The sequence below is a fragment of the Lynx canadensis genome, chromosome D2 (genome assembly GCF_007474595.2).
Source record: "Lynx canadensis isolate LIC74 chromosome D2, mLynCan4.pri.v2, whole genome shotgun sequence".
NCBI classification, from domain to species: domain Eukaryota; kingdom Metazoa; phylum Chordata; class Mammalia; order Carnivora; family Felidae; genus Lynx; species Lynx canadensis.
Genome location: NC_044313.2, coordinates 33,321,674 through 33,336,559, shown reverse-complemented (window position 1 = coordinate 33,336,559; position 14,886 = coordinate 33,321,674). Strand labels below are relative to the sequence as shown.

The 14,886-nt window shown below is 42.0% G+C and overlaps 1 protein-coding gene across 1 annotated transcript in view; it reads left to right on the top strand.

Moving 5' to 3' along the window:
* Positions 1 to 14,886, top strand: part of PLCE1 (phospholipase C epsilon 1) — a 197,143-nt gene that overhangs the window by 99,679 nt on the left and 82,578 nt on the right. Inside the window, 2 exon segments of the mRNA XM_030334220.1 lie at positions 1,817 to 2,075; positions 3,670 to 3,875. Of these exon segments, the coding sequence (XP_030190080.1) occupies positions 1,817 to 2,075; positions 3,670 to 3,875 (465 nt within the window).

Here is a 14,886-nt window from a genome sequence, read left to right as displayed (position 1 = left end):
AGGGAACGAGAACACTGGTCCCCTTTGTGGTCCCTTTTGGTGAGGGAAAGAGGAGTATGTGTTCCTGGAGGAGCCCACTGAGGTCTCAACCACATTATTAATGTTTTGTTTTTAATGTTTATTTTTGAGAGAGAGAGAGTGAGCAGGGGAGGGGCAGAGAGAGAGGGAGACACCGAATCCAAAGCAGGCTCTGTGCTTAAAGCAGAGAGCCCGATGTCAGGTTAGGACTCATGAACTGTGAGATCATGACCTGAGCTGAGCCCAATGTTTTATTTTTTAAATGGATATGTTGGTGCGTGGGGTTTGTCATGTTGTACTTCTCTATGTCCTTTGAATGTCTTCTCTTAGACATAGTGATTTTTTAATCCAGTCTGATATAAATCAAAATTTCAACCTCACCTTTGGTTTAAAGCGTCACCTTTTCCCCACATTTCGCAGCCCAACAAATCTCAGAAACCTGCAGTGGAGCAGGAGAACGGGGTTTATCTTTTCTCACTCCAGCTCGGGGTCCTTGCAGAAAAAGTGGACAGGAGAAGAAAGAGGAAGGGAGATGGGGTAAAGGAAGCAAAGGTCTCCCTTGATGGGGACAGTTATAATCTGCCTAGGTGCTCCCAAAGAGAGGTGTGCTTTTAGGGTTCCTCCCCAGTCACTCCTCCTACATTCCCCCACCTGCTGCCCTGTAGGTACCTCTCACTGCACCATTAGCCAGCAAGGAGCAAGGCGCACTCAGTCCCCAGGATCCAGCTCTGGAAACCCTGTCCTCGCAGACTCTTTCTGCTAGGACCCCTCCTTGGGCAGCCACGTGGACACGTGGAACTGCCCCTCACGGTGGCCCTTACAGACTCACAGGAAACACACAGTGTTTTGCCCTCCCAGATTCTGCAAATGCAGGACAGGCCCACGGGAACCTTTGGGCAGCCCTACACAGCCTGTCGTCTTTAGACTTTTCCAGGCAGGAGTCACACACCAGGCTAAGTGATCAACAAACTCAGGACAAAGGTCAGCCTCTCCATGGAGTTCACTTGAAGCCCCTGCCCTGGGATGGTCCTCCTCCTTCTCACATATAGAGGGCTCTGACAACTCTATCCAAAGAAATATTCCCTACCTGGCTGCTCAGAGCCAATTCTGCATGGCATGATGGACGGTTATATACCACAGAGGGCAAAGCTGTTGGGGTACCCTTGTGATGAGCTGGTGCCTCTCTTTAGGAAGTGGGGTACAATGTCACCTGTTGTTGTCAGCAGCAAGTTCATCATAGGAAAAGTCCCATCTAACATCCTGTTATGCAAATAGTATTTTAAGATCATGTCCCTTAGGATAACCCGTAGCTTAACGTCAAAGCTGGATTTAGTAAAAGCAGTTCTATAAAAGAGACCAAAACAGATTTCATGTATTTTACTGAGAAACTGGCCTAATCCAAGGATAACATTTTAAATACCAAGAGGAGTGGACACACCATATTTTCTGCAGATAGTCCTCCATAAATATCTGTACAAACCATATGACCCACTAGGTTTCCCTTTCAGCTATAGCTGCCAGAAAAATTCAAACCTAGGTTTAATGCCCACCTTCCAAAATTAACTCCTTCCACAAATAACATGTGTTATTTGTATCTGTCCTATTTAATTTTGTGTTTCAATTTTTAATTAAAAGTAATACCTCATTTGGGGAATTAGGTGGAGATAGGAGTCCTAAATAAATATCAAAACAGTGAAAACTGAGGCAAAAAGAATAAATTTGCATGGAGCTTGGGCTATATACTACAAATGATATTATTTCTCCTTCAGTCTCAAAAAACATCATTTACTTACAATAGGTCAAGAAAAGTTTTAAAAATGTGGCAGTTTATGGACCAGTCTGACCTAGAGACCATGAGGAGCCTGAAGGATGCCATGGCTCAGCACGAATCTTCCTGCGAGTACAAGAAGGTGGTCACACGGGCTCTGCACATACCTGGCTGTAAGGTGGTTCCGTTCTGTGGGGTGTTTCTGAAGGAGCTCTGTGAAGTACTGGACGGAGCCTCCGGCCTCATGAAGCTTTGCCCGAGGTACAATTCCCAAGAAGAAACTCTAGAGGTGAGTCCTTTCAAAATCTGAAGTCTTTATTGCTGCCTGGCTCCTCACTCACTAAGGCCAAGAAAGAACCTGCTGAGCCTAGGCTAATCCTTGTCACTGTTGTGCTGGGTAACAGGTCCTTGGAAATTCCTGAGAAAAAAATGCTGGCTGGCACTGTTTGGGGCTTCTTCTTGTTAAATTAGCTTGAATGGGGCAGTGTGTAAGTACCAGTGAAAATGGGTGTTGTTCTCTGATTTTTTTTAAGGGATGATGGGGTTTTCTTCTCTCATTGGGTGGGAATGCGTGTATGCAGAGGATAAGAGAAGTCAAGCAAGAATAGTAAGTTTTCTGAATCAGAGAAAGAAAACATGGCGGGAGGTCAACGCTGCCTTGCTTTCCTCCTCTGTGGGAGGACCCTGGAGAAGCTGGCGTCTCATGTAAAGACGAGCTCCAGGCTCTGATCACGGCTGTCTCAGCTCTCCCAGGCCCGTGGCTTCTTGTTCCTGACTCCCAGAGGGGAGAGGACCTTGTGAGCTTTGACTCAGGGTATCGGGCATTGGAGAGAAAGGGCTCAGAGAAACTTGAAGAAAATAAGGAAACCGCCCTAGATGGTGTTTAGAAATGAAAGAAGAGACTGAATTGGGAGAACTTTACCAAGAATTTTGAGGAGTCCATAGCTGGCAGTTTCAAACCCAAATCTAGGATCATTGTCACCATGGCAACAGCAACACTACTGACCTTTCACACACACACACACACACACACACACACACACACACACACACTCTCTCACATACACCCCTTCTCGGTGGCCGTGAGAAGACTCCTAAAACTTCAGCCTCCTCTGTGTCACCTGGGAACCAGGCATCACCTGGTATCAGGGAGACTTAAGAGCCCCTGACAGGCACAGGTAACACTACCAGCTTGCATCTCTCTGGCTTATGAGGGAAGATAAAAGTGCAGTAAATGGAGGAGTAAGCTTAACACAAGCCCTCCCTAGCACACCCACACCAGCTCAGATGCAGAGGATGTCTTAGACGCAGAGGATGCCACATCCAGTGGTGCAGCTGGAGCGCTTACCTCTGATGGGAGAAACTTCCTGATCATGAATACAAACTATAAGAGCTTTAAAACCTCCAGGAAACCTCTGTGCTACCATAGGATATATGGGAAATAAAGCAAACATCATTCTTTCTCTGTGTTTCCCTTGGGCCCCAGGAATGTTATCTGGTTCCATAGAAGAATGGACTTCTGTCATGGTTTTTCTCAATTCTCTCTGCCAGGAGAAAACAACCCTACCCTTCCTCAGCAAAGTAGGGCTAATCTTCTCCCTCGGGAGCCTTGAAATAATGCTTTTTGTGTTGTAAATTTGAAACGGAGCGTTGATTCCTACAGGAACTAAAATTGTCTTAGTGGAAACAAGAGTGAGTTCCGATAGCTCATGTGGTGAAATGAAAAAATGTTTTCCTGGAGGCTCTTTCTTTTTCTTTCAATAAGAAATAGACATAAGTGCCATTATTTATGGCTGTTGTGCTTTTATTTCCCTACCCAAGTCTTTTATTTAAGACACAGTACATGAATTGCAATAACAAATTCTTGGTATGTTTTTCTGTAGTTTGTAGCCGATTACAGTGGACAAGATAATTTCTTACAACGAGTGGGACATAATGGCTTAAAGAATTCGGAGAAGGAGTCCACAGTTAACAGCATCTTTCAGATCATCAGGAGCTGCAGCCGAAGTCTGGAGGCCGAGGAGGAGGACAGCCCCAGTGAAGGAAACAGCTCCAGGAAAAATTCCTTAAGGGATAAAGCCCGATGGCAGTAAGTTCTACACTGTAAAAAGAGAGATGCTCATTTTTTTTCCTTTTTCCTATCTCAGTTTGGTGTTAGGTGGACTCCTAACAAAACCCCACCATGACTCTACCAATTCTGAATTTGAATTTTCCTTTCTAACTTGGCTGCTTTGTTCTAGACTTACCGCTCGTAATTTAACTCCTTGCCACCTGTTATCTCTTTAAAAAGAATAAGCTAGAGCTATCCTGTCATTTCTAAAAATTCAACAAATAAAGTTTTAGGATTAGAACCATGGTATTTATTAATTTCATAGCTTCTGTAAAAAATAATTGTTATTGATCATGGGGTGGGGCACGGGGACAAGCATTAATATATTTTTAAGTCAAATACACTGATTTATTAGGGCTGGAGTGACACCCTGAAATCTGTCTTTTTAGGAGCTCCCCTAAGCCTCTGGGTGATTGTAAGTCAGGTTGTTTAAAGATCTCATTTCTGGGTGCCTGGGTGGCTCAGTTGATTAAGCGTCTGATTTTGGCTGAAGTGATCTCATGGTCCGTGGGTTCAAGTCCCACATAGGCTCTGTGCTGACAACTCAGAGCCTGGAGCCTGCTTGGGATCTTCTGTCTCCCTTGCTCTCTGCCCCTCCCCTGCTCACTTGCTCTCTCCCTCTCTCTCTCAAGAATAAATAAACATTTTTAAAAGAGAGAGATCTCACTTCCAGAAACACGGTTCTGCAAGGTGGCATCTGTAGCTTTAAAACTGTTCAGTTGTTCCAATTGCTTGTTTAGCTACAGCCGTTGCTGCCTACCTAGACATGTGTACCCACAACTACATGACAAGTTCAGAAATCAGTGGTCTTGGGGCATATATTATGCCTCTTCAAGGCCATTTGTTCATGGGAAAGTCTAACTCAAATGGCAGAGCCTGGTCCAGCTAGAGGAATCCTCTAGCGCCATCTAAAACCTGTCTACTGGCTTTGACATCTTTGCCATGAAAGATTTTATCTGTAGTCAGTACTCATGAGTCATACCTTGCAGTTGTCTTTGAGTCCTTATGCACAATTGTGTGCATTTATAAGACCTTGTAGTTTGTTTTACAAAGCCTTTTCTGGTTGTCTCTGTGTGTGTGAGCCTATACTGGGAAGGGCAACAGTGTTTTCAGAAAATAATTTCTTTGGATTTATAGAGCTAAATCCTTAGAATCTGTTGTGAACATAGAAATGAATGCTTTGTGCCTGAATCTCTAATGCTGTTATGTTTTAAGGAGATAAACCTGTATTCCAGATTCCTCCAAAGGACCCAAGTGCTCAAAGAATAATCTTACCACAGTATCTGGGCCCTAAAGCTCAAATGTCTCACAAGTAGCTTCTACCAGTTGTTTTTTGTTTTTTAATTATCTCAAATCAAAGATTATTTGAAAGTTTTCTCACTAACTGTTGCCGACATTAGTAGCAATGTATATGCAGAGAGAGGACCGTTGATAAATAAACACATGTCTGCACAGGAAGCATCTCATAGCCATTTAAGTCCTTAATCTATATCTGCCTTTACTTGCCTATCTGTGTTTATAGGTATCTAGGTATATACTAAACTCCTTTCACAAAAGATTTTGTAGATGCTTATAAGAATAAATATAAATAAGGGCGCCTGGGTGGCTCAGTCGGTTAAGCATCTGACTCTTGCTTTTGGTTCAAGTCATTATCTCATGGTTTGTGGGATCAAGCCCCATGTTGGGCTCTGTACTGACAGCAAGGAACCTGTTTGGGATTCCCTTTCTCTCTTTTCCTCTCTCTCCACCCCCCACCCCGGCTCTTTCTCTCTCTCAAAATAAATAAATAAACAATAAAAAGTGAATAAATATAAATAATTGATGATATTAAGGGAAAAGAGAAATAGGATAGGAAAAAGTAAAACATAATCAAGTGTGTACTATCCAGTCTTTACAGTGACTAAATTTTGTTCTGAGAATTCTTAGTGACCAAAAGAAAGAAACAATCATGATCCATGATAAGTTTCACGGTATTTATAAGAAAAATCAGATGATTTAGAGAAGAAGCATGCCTTTTCCTTTGTTACACCCTACTAGGAGAGATACATCATCCCTGAATAGATAAAATAATGAATTTCAGATGGCTCTTCTTTATAACAACCTTCTCTTGGGGCAATGTGGGGAGGGGTGGGAGGTGTCACTTAAAGATGTCAACCTTTCTAAACTACTTTTAGGAACGCTGCCTTTGATTGAGCCTTAGAGACTTAGCCTCTGAGTTTCCCTTAACATCTTTTTGACGGTTTTTCTGGCCTGGAGTTCCTTCAAGTAATACATTTCTTATTTCATCCAACCACTTCTCCAGAAATTTTCATTCCCAATTTTCTACTTATTCTCTTGTCCCCTTTCTAATCATTTTATCATCTACATCCCAAGAATGTTGTTCTTTCACTTCCCATTTTCCAGCCTTTACTGGTAAGCAGTCTTAGAAGGGGAAAAAAATCACAAAAATGCAAATATCCTGTGAAGCCATGTTAAAATCACATTAAAAGCTAGGTCACTCAGTACCAGAAATAGTTTGTTTTACCCCAAGTGGCTGCTCCTCTGAAAAGAACCAGCAAACACAAAAACCGGGGGTGGGGGTATTTAATAGAATTCACTGAACCCAAATCAGCAAGCACTGTTCCTGGGACCATCTGCCAGGCCTGGGGAACCTATTCCTGAACCAGAGCCCCGTGTTATAACTTCCAGCACAGGGATGTCTGTGGCAAAGGGATTTCCAAGTCCCAAAACCCATAGGAACCATGCTTTGTTGTTGATTTGGCCGAAACAAAGACTCTATAAACCTTTAGCCCTGTTCCTGTGGCAGCCATCAACTCTGTGAAACTTACATCAAAGAAAGAAGGGACAATCTCATGGTCATTGCTTCTCCCAGCCTGCAGAGTTCTCTTATAATTTTTCTCAAATCTCCCAGCTACTCCTGCCAGAAAACCCATTTGAAGCACTCATGGAAACCCCAGGAAAGTGATTATAAAAAGTTCAAGTCCTCAGCAGGAAAGGAATAGGGTTTAGAGAATCTCAAAAGGTCAGTGGAATTTTAGGGTCAACTCATCCAACTCCCCTGTACAGATGAAGAAGTGATGCCCATGGAGTCACTTGCCCATGTGATGCCTACAGAGCTGGGGCATAAGCCTGACCACATTTTCAGTACAAGACAGGGTCTTTTCTCCTGCAGTGTTCAAGGCATTTCTTGTTACTATAGAGGGGCTAACCTCAGCTTCTTTTTATTTCTAGTTCCTATAGATTGGGAACATCTGAATTATAAAAACACTCCAGTTATATTTTATACAACCTATAAAACTCATTAATAAAGACTTTTTGGGGTGCCTAGATGGTTCAGTCAGTTGAGCATCCGACTCTTGATTTTGGCTCAGGTCATGATCCCAGGATCATGGGATTGAGTCCTTATCAGGCTCCATCCTGAGTGTGGAGATTCTTAAGATTCTCTCTCCCTCTCTCTCTCTCTCTCTCCCTCTGCCCCTCTCCCCTGCTCACATTCTCTCTCTCTCTAAAATAAAGTAAAATTTAAAAAAGTGATGATTTTTTTTAAATTTACCAGCACGGAGAATAAAGAGTTTTGTCTGTGTGAGTATGTGTAAGTCATGGAGGCATAAGAGAAGCATGTGATACCATTACAGGAAAATGGAAATTAAGAATATTAAGATGTGAGGAGCCTGGGTGGCTTGGTCGGTTGAGAATATTACTCTTGATTTTGGTTCAGGTCATGATCCTAGAGTTGTGGGATTGAGCCCCACATCGGACTCCTTCCTGAATGTGAAGCCTGCTTAAGATTCTCTCTCTCTCTCTCTCTCTCTCTCTCTCTCTCTCTCGTAAGATGTGTAAGAAGAGTGTGTAGTCATATAGGAGCTGCAAGCTCTTAATATTGTTGCCCCTCTTTAAGATGCTGCAGCTTGGGGGTGCCTAGGTGGCTCAGTTGGTTGAGTCTGACTTCGGCTCAGGTCATGATCTCACAGTTTGTGGGTTCGAGCCCCATGTCAGGCTCTGTGCTGACTCTCAGAGCCTAGAGCCTGCTTCAGATTCTGTGTCTCCCTCTCCTTCTGCCCCTCCCCTGCTCATTCTCTGTCTCTCAAAAATAAATAAACATTAAAAAAAAAAGATGCTGCAGGGGTACCTGGGTGGCTCAGTCAGTTGGGCAGCTAACTGGCTCAGCTCATAATCTCACAGCTCATGAGTTCGAGCCCCATGTCAGGCTCTGCGCTGACAGCTCAGAGCCTGGAGCCTGCTTCAGATTCTGTGTCTCCCTCTCTCTCTGCCCCTTCCCTGCTCACACTCTGTCTGTCTGTCTGTCTCTCTTTCTCTCTCTCTCTCTCTCAAAAATAAATATTAAAAAAAAAAAGATGCCGCAGCTTAAGAAGAATTTGTACATTTGAAGAAATTGGATATAAGTAGATAATGAGTTCAGACAGAACCTTAGAATGGAGACTGCTTGAGATGATTAAGAACTCAAATTTTGCAGTCACATTGCCAGTACTCTCTATTTATGTCACCTGGGTAGGTGACTTCATCTCACTAAGCCTTGGTTTTGTCATCTAAAATAGGGATGGCCATACTGCTTTATAGAGCTGTTGTAAGGATTTTGTGAGATAAGCACTTTTACACTGTAAATGCCACATAGATGGGGTTATCGGGGCATGGCTGCCATCACACCCTTCATTGCCAAGCCAGGGCATCTGGGGGCCTGACACTTAGGTGTGGGCACTTGGCAGCAGTCACCATTTTAGGACCTCCCCTCAGTCATGCTCCCCTTCCTTACTGGAGAGAGCTGAATTCTGTGCCCTCCTACTCCAACTGCCTCCTTGAGACTTGCCTGGAAGATTATTCAATCCCACAGGGATAGAAAATAAGAAAGCTGAGCAGAAGGAAGTACAGTATCTGAGAAACACACACACACACACACACACACACACACACACACACACTCACACACACACTCTCAATGTGCAGGCACAAAATAACAAAATGACAGGAAACCAGTTATTCTCCACAGAAGATGGTATAGACCAGTCTCAATCTTACAAACACCCACCTCATAACATCCTTCACATATAGTTGACTGCTTCAGGCCAGCCCAGACCCTAACATGGTCTCCCCTACACCACCCCTGGCTTTGCTGGGCGTACCTGGGACCCTCTCTGTCTCTCTCTCTCTCTCTTCCTGTCTCCTCAGCCAGCACCCAAGACCAGTCCTACTTCTGTGACCTATAACAAAGAAAGCCATTTCCCACTGTCTACATGACATTCAATTCAAGCTAGTTTATCACTTGAATCCCAACTTGAAATTTGGACAGCATTTCCACAGTGAAGCAATGTTTGTTTGGTGGTTACATTCTAGAATATTGACTTTGCACATGTAATCCAGACAATAATAATATTAGTAATATTTAACATGCTGTTATTTATTAAGAGCCTACATTTGAGCAAACACTGTCCTGAATATTTCACATATATCACATTATGTAATCCTCACAATAGTTCCGTTTTACTCAGGATCTTATACCTCCCAGGGCCAGGATTTAACCTCAGGCAGGCTGGCTCCAAATCATGATGAATCATGGTCCTGTAATCATAATAACATTGTAGGAAGTAATGAATAGTTATTAAGAAAATACATAACTAGGTTGGGGCGCCTGGGTGGCTTCAGTGGGTTAAGCATCCGACTCCTGATTTCGCTCAGGTCATGATGTCATACTTGGAGAGGTGGAGCCCCCGCATTGGGCTCTGTGCTGACAAGGTGGGGCCTGTTTGGGATTCTATTTCTCCCTCTCTGTCTGCCTCTCCCCTGCTCTCTCTCTCTGTCTCTCTCAAAATAAATAAATAAACATTTTTAAAAATGCTTCTATTTCTCCCTCTCTCTCTGCCTCTCTCCTGCTCTCTCTCTCTGTCTCTCTCAAAATAAATAAATAAACATTTTTTAAAAATGCCTAACCAAGTTGATTAATAGCCTACTTGTCCCCGCATATAAGATTTTCATTAGGGAACTTTAGAAAAATATTTATCTGTCAATTTATGGTTTCTAACTGACCGACTCTGTGGAACTTCTCCAGGGGGGTTCAGATACACACTTTCCTTCTGTTTCACTCCGTGGTCTTCTTCTTAGGGCATATGACCTAAGTTTGACAAAGTAGCTTCTTTGCTGGTAAATCACATCTTTGATCTTTGATTATGTTATTTGGTCCCTAAATAACCCTTTAAATGCCACCTACTCCTCCTTGTAAACCCACAGGGATTTGTCTCCTAAGAGAATCAGGCACAGAAGTGCAGAACATCCACCGTAAGATCTAAGAGACAAAGCTACTAGTTTCTGTCTTGAAATGAACTTATTTCATTACCAAAACAATTGTCACTTTTCTCTTAGGCATTATCTTAGGCTTTGTAATGTAACTGTTAACACTCAGCATTAGTCCTTTTTGTGTTCAAAAATAGAAACTGATGCTAAGAAGACAGTGTCTCTCGTTTCCCAGTTACATTAGCTCTGAGCAGCAGAAAACAGGCTCCAGAAAAGCTGCACAGTTTTCTTTCCAGACACTGGTTTTTTGTGTGTGGTTTTTTTTTTTTTAATGTTTATTTATTTTTGAGAGAGAGGGAGACAGTAGCACCAGCGGGGGAGGAACAGAGAGGCAGACACAGAATCCAAAGCAGGCCCCAGGCTCTAAGCCGTCCGCACAGAGTCCAACACGGGGCTCGAACTCACGAACCGAGAGATCATGACCTGAGCCGAAGTCGGACGCTTAACCAGGCACCCCCAGATGCTGTTTTTTGTAATACCTGAAGTTTTTCACTGGAAAATATTTGATTTAGCTCAGAACTCAAATTAAATGGAATATGGGAGACACTATTTCTTTTGCTCAATTAAAATCAGAAGTTATATGTCCAAATTAACATAAGTTGTACTTTATGGGTACAGACACCAATTGAATCCTTTCTGCTCTTAAAAAAACAACAAAAACCAGAAGTGTGACCTGGAGAATGTGAAAATGATCCCAGAGAAAGGAAATAAAAAGATAAAAGAGCTTGCATGTGGCCCTAAAGAAAACCCCTCTAGAGCAATAGTTGGGCCCATTTAGTGTAGAGAAAAGGAAGGTGGGGAAAGGAGAAGCAGGAAGAATGAAATCTTGGTCTTCCTATATTTAATTATAGTGGTGTACTTTACTGAGCCAGACACAGTGCTAAGTGCTTTCTTTGCAAGTACTCTTATTTGAGCCTCACCTGCTCTGTGAAATGAGCATTGTCTTTTTGCCATTAACAGATAAGTAAAGTGAGGTTGAATGATTTGACCAGGTCACACAGCAGATAGGTGGCAGAGCTAAACATTAAAACCACAGTGACTATAGACGGCATGTTCCTAACCACCATTCTATGTGTATGAAGCATGAGCATAAGCATTGTAGACGAGGACATAAATAAATATTGGTTTTCCATTGTTCTTGATGGCAGTTTCAGAGGAATCAAGCTAGGCTAGACATAAAGGATTTTCTTTTTGTTTCTTCACTTTTTATCATTAAGTGCAACATTAAGAAAAGTACATAAAGGGTGCCTGGGTGGCTCAGTCAGTTAAACGTCTGACTTTGGTTCAGGTCGTGATCTCGCGGTTCCTGAGTTCAAGCCCCATATTGGGCTCTGTGCTGACAGCTCAAAGTCTGGAGCCTGCTTCAGATTCTGTGTCTCCCTCTCTCTCTGCCCCTCCCCTGCTCATGCTGTCTTTCTCTCTCTCAAAAATAAACATTAAAAAAATTTTTTTTAATAGTTACAGAGAGGGAGGGAGGCAAATCATAAGAGACTCTTAAATACAGAGAACAAACTGAGGGTTGATGGGGCGGGGGGCGGGGTATGGAGGGGGACACTGGGGGAGAGGGGGAAATGGGTGATGGGCATTGCGGAGGGCACTTGTTGGGATGAGCACTGGGTGTTGTATGTAAGCGATGAATCACGGGAATCTACCTCCAAAACCAAGAGCACACTGTATACACGGTATGTTAGCCAAATAAATAAATAAATAAATAAATAAATAAATAAATAAGGGGAGAGGGGGAAATGGGTGATGGGCATTGCGGAGGGCACTTGTTGGGATGAGCACTGGGTGTTGTATGTAAACGATGAATCATGGGAATCTACCTCCAAAACCAAGAGCACACTGTATACATGGTATGTTAGCCAAATAAATAAATAAATAAATAAATAAATAAATAAATATTTTAAAGATTTTAATTTAAAAAAATTTTTAAGTACATAAAATAGGGTGTGTTTGCAGCTAGCACGCAAATCTTGATTTCTAATAACATTCTTCAATAAAAGAAAGCAAAGTTCCTTAGAGAAATGGCTGATCCTAGAGCTAGGGCAGGAAATACAAAAGATGAGCCTGGGGCATTTTGTTGTACCGGAAAGTAAAGAAGTGCTAAAAACAAACAAAGGAAGTACAATAAACTTCAAAGGAATACAAGAGCCAACTAAGAAAGCTTCTTTTTTTTTTTTTTTTTTTTTAATTTTTTTTTTTTTCAACGTTTATTTATTTTTGGGACAGAGAGAGACAGAGCATGAACGGGGGAGGGGCAGAGAGAGAGGGAGACACAGAATTGGAAACAGGCTCCAGGCTCCGAGCCATCAGCCCAGAGCCCGACGCGGGGCTCGAACTCACGGACCGCGAGATCATGACCTGGCTGAAGTCAGACGCTTAACCGACTGCGCCACCCAGGCGCCCCCAACTAAGAAAGCTTCTGATGGCCAAAGCTGGGACAATTCAAGCTACAAAATGAAGTAGAATTAGATTATAAACTAAAATATTAAATAAATATTCATGAACCCATATACGTAAATGATAAACAAACAGATGGGAGAGAAGAGACAAATCTCCCACGCAGAAGAATTCCAAAAAACCTATGTAGATATTCTGCCCTTGAGGAGGTAGAAAATAACTTTGTACCCCTTACATGTACATGTGGACTTCCTTCCAAAGAGGACAATATGCAAAGGAGTTTTAAAAATGTCATTGAGGTGGGTGCTTGTTGGGATGAGCGCTGGGTGTTGCATGTAAGCAATGAATCACAGGAATCTACCCCCAAAACCAAGAGCACACTGTACACACTGTATGTTAGCCAGTTTGACCATAAATTATATTAAAAATAATAATAAAGAATAACTTTACAGTGGGACATGACCAACACAACCTCAGTCAGATCAACATCAACAGTTAAATCATGTTAATAGTATTTTCCCTGGCTGTGATGTGAGGAGGACTCTCTAGCCCAGTGAGCTTCCTCCCCAGAACTGATAGCCCCAGTCTAATTATGAGAAAAATATCTGGCAAATTCTAATTGAGGGACATTCTACAAAATACCTAACCAGTGCTCCTCAGAACTGTCAAGATCATTAAAAACAAGGGAAGTGTAAGAAACTGTCATATATAAGAAGAGCCTTATAGGAGCATGACAACTAAATGTAATATGGTATCCTGAATAAAATCCTGGAAAAGAAAAAGGACATGGGGGGGAAAGAAACCAAGGAACTCTATGGAGTATGGACTTCAATTAATAATAATGAATCAGTATTGGATTATGAATTATGTCAAACATAGCATCCCAATAAGATGATCATAACAGGGAAAACCAAATGTGGGATCTACTGTTTTTGAAATTTTTCCACAAATCTAAAGTTATTCTAAAGTTAAAAGTTAAAAAAAACAACAGATGTATTTTGGGGGCACCTGGGTGGCTCAGTCAGTTGAACATCCGACTTCAGCTCAGGTAGTGATCTCAGGGTTTGTGAGTTTGAGGCCCACATCAGGCTCAAAGCTGTCAGCATGAAGCCCTCTTTGGATCCTCTGTCCCCCTCTCTCTCTGCCCTTCCCCCCGCTTGTACTTTCTCTCTCTCTCTCTCTCTCTCTCTCTCTCTCAAAATAAATAATAAATAAACAAACTTAAAAAAAAAAAGAATGTATTTGGATAATCAAGTCAATGCATGCATAACTCCCGCCCACAGTGAAACATTGCCCAGCACCAGAAACCGTGTGTTTCCCTTCTCAATTTTGTCACCCTTTCCCCTAGACTAAAATTCACTACTACTTCCTGCTTTTCTTTATAATTATATCCCTCTTGTGCATTTCTAAATAACATAGTATAGTTTTACCTGGTTTTGAAATTTACATTTACACAAATATAACCATACAATATATATTCTTGTGTGTCTTGCTTAAGATATGTCCCTGTCGTTGCATTGCGCTAGCTATTACCTGTTTGTTTTCATTGCTGTGCAATTCATTACATTGTATGAATCCACCAAATTTTATTTATACATTTTATTGTTGCTAGACATTTGGATTGTTTCCAGTGTTTCCAGTGTGTGTTATCTGAAGACGATATTCTGATTATCAGATTTGTGAGATCTCTTGTTTTTTTTTGTTTGTTTTTTTGATTTATTTTCTTTTTTTAAGAATATCTACTAGAACCTGAATGTCCATCAACTAATGAATGGATAAAGAAATTGTGGTTTATATACACAATGGAGTACTACGTGGCAATGAGAAAGAATGAAATATGGCCCTTTGTAGCAACATGGATAGAACTGGAGAGTGTGATGCTAAGTGAAATAAGCCATACAGAGAAAGACAGATACCATATGTTTTCACTCTTACGTGGATCCTGAGAAACTTAACAGAAAACCCATGGGGGAGGGGAAGAAAAAAAAACAAGAGGTTAGAGTGGAAGAGAGCCAAAGCATAAGAGACTCTTAAAAACTGAGAACAAACTGAGGGCTGATGGGGGGTGGGAGGGAGGGAGGGTGGATTGATGGGTATTGAGGAAGGCACCTTTTGGGATGAGCACTGGGTGTTGTATGGAAACCAATTTGACAATAAATTTTCATATATTGGAAAAAAAAAAAGAATATCTACTTATGGGAGGCAAGGAGGAAGAACCTGCCATTTGAAAGCAGGAATGGGATCTTGCTCAGGGACCAGGATCTAGACCAAGAGTCCAGGAAGC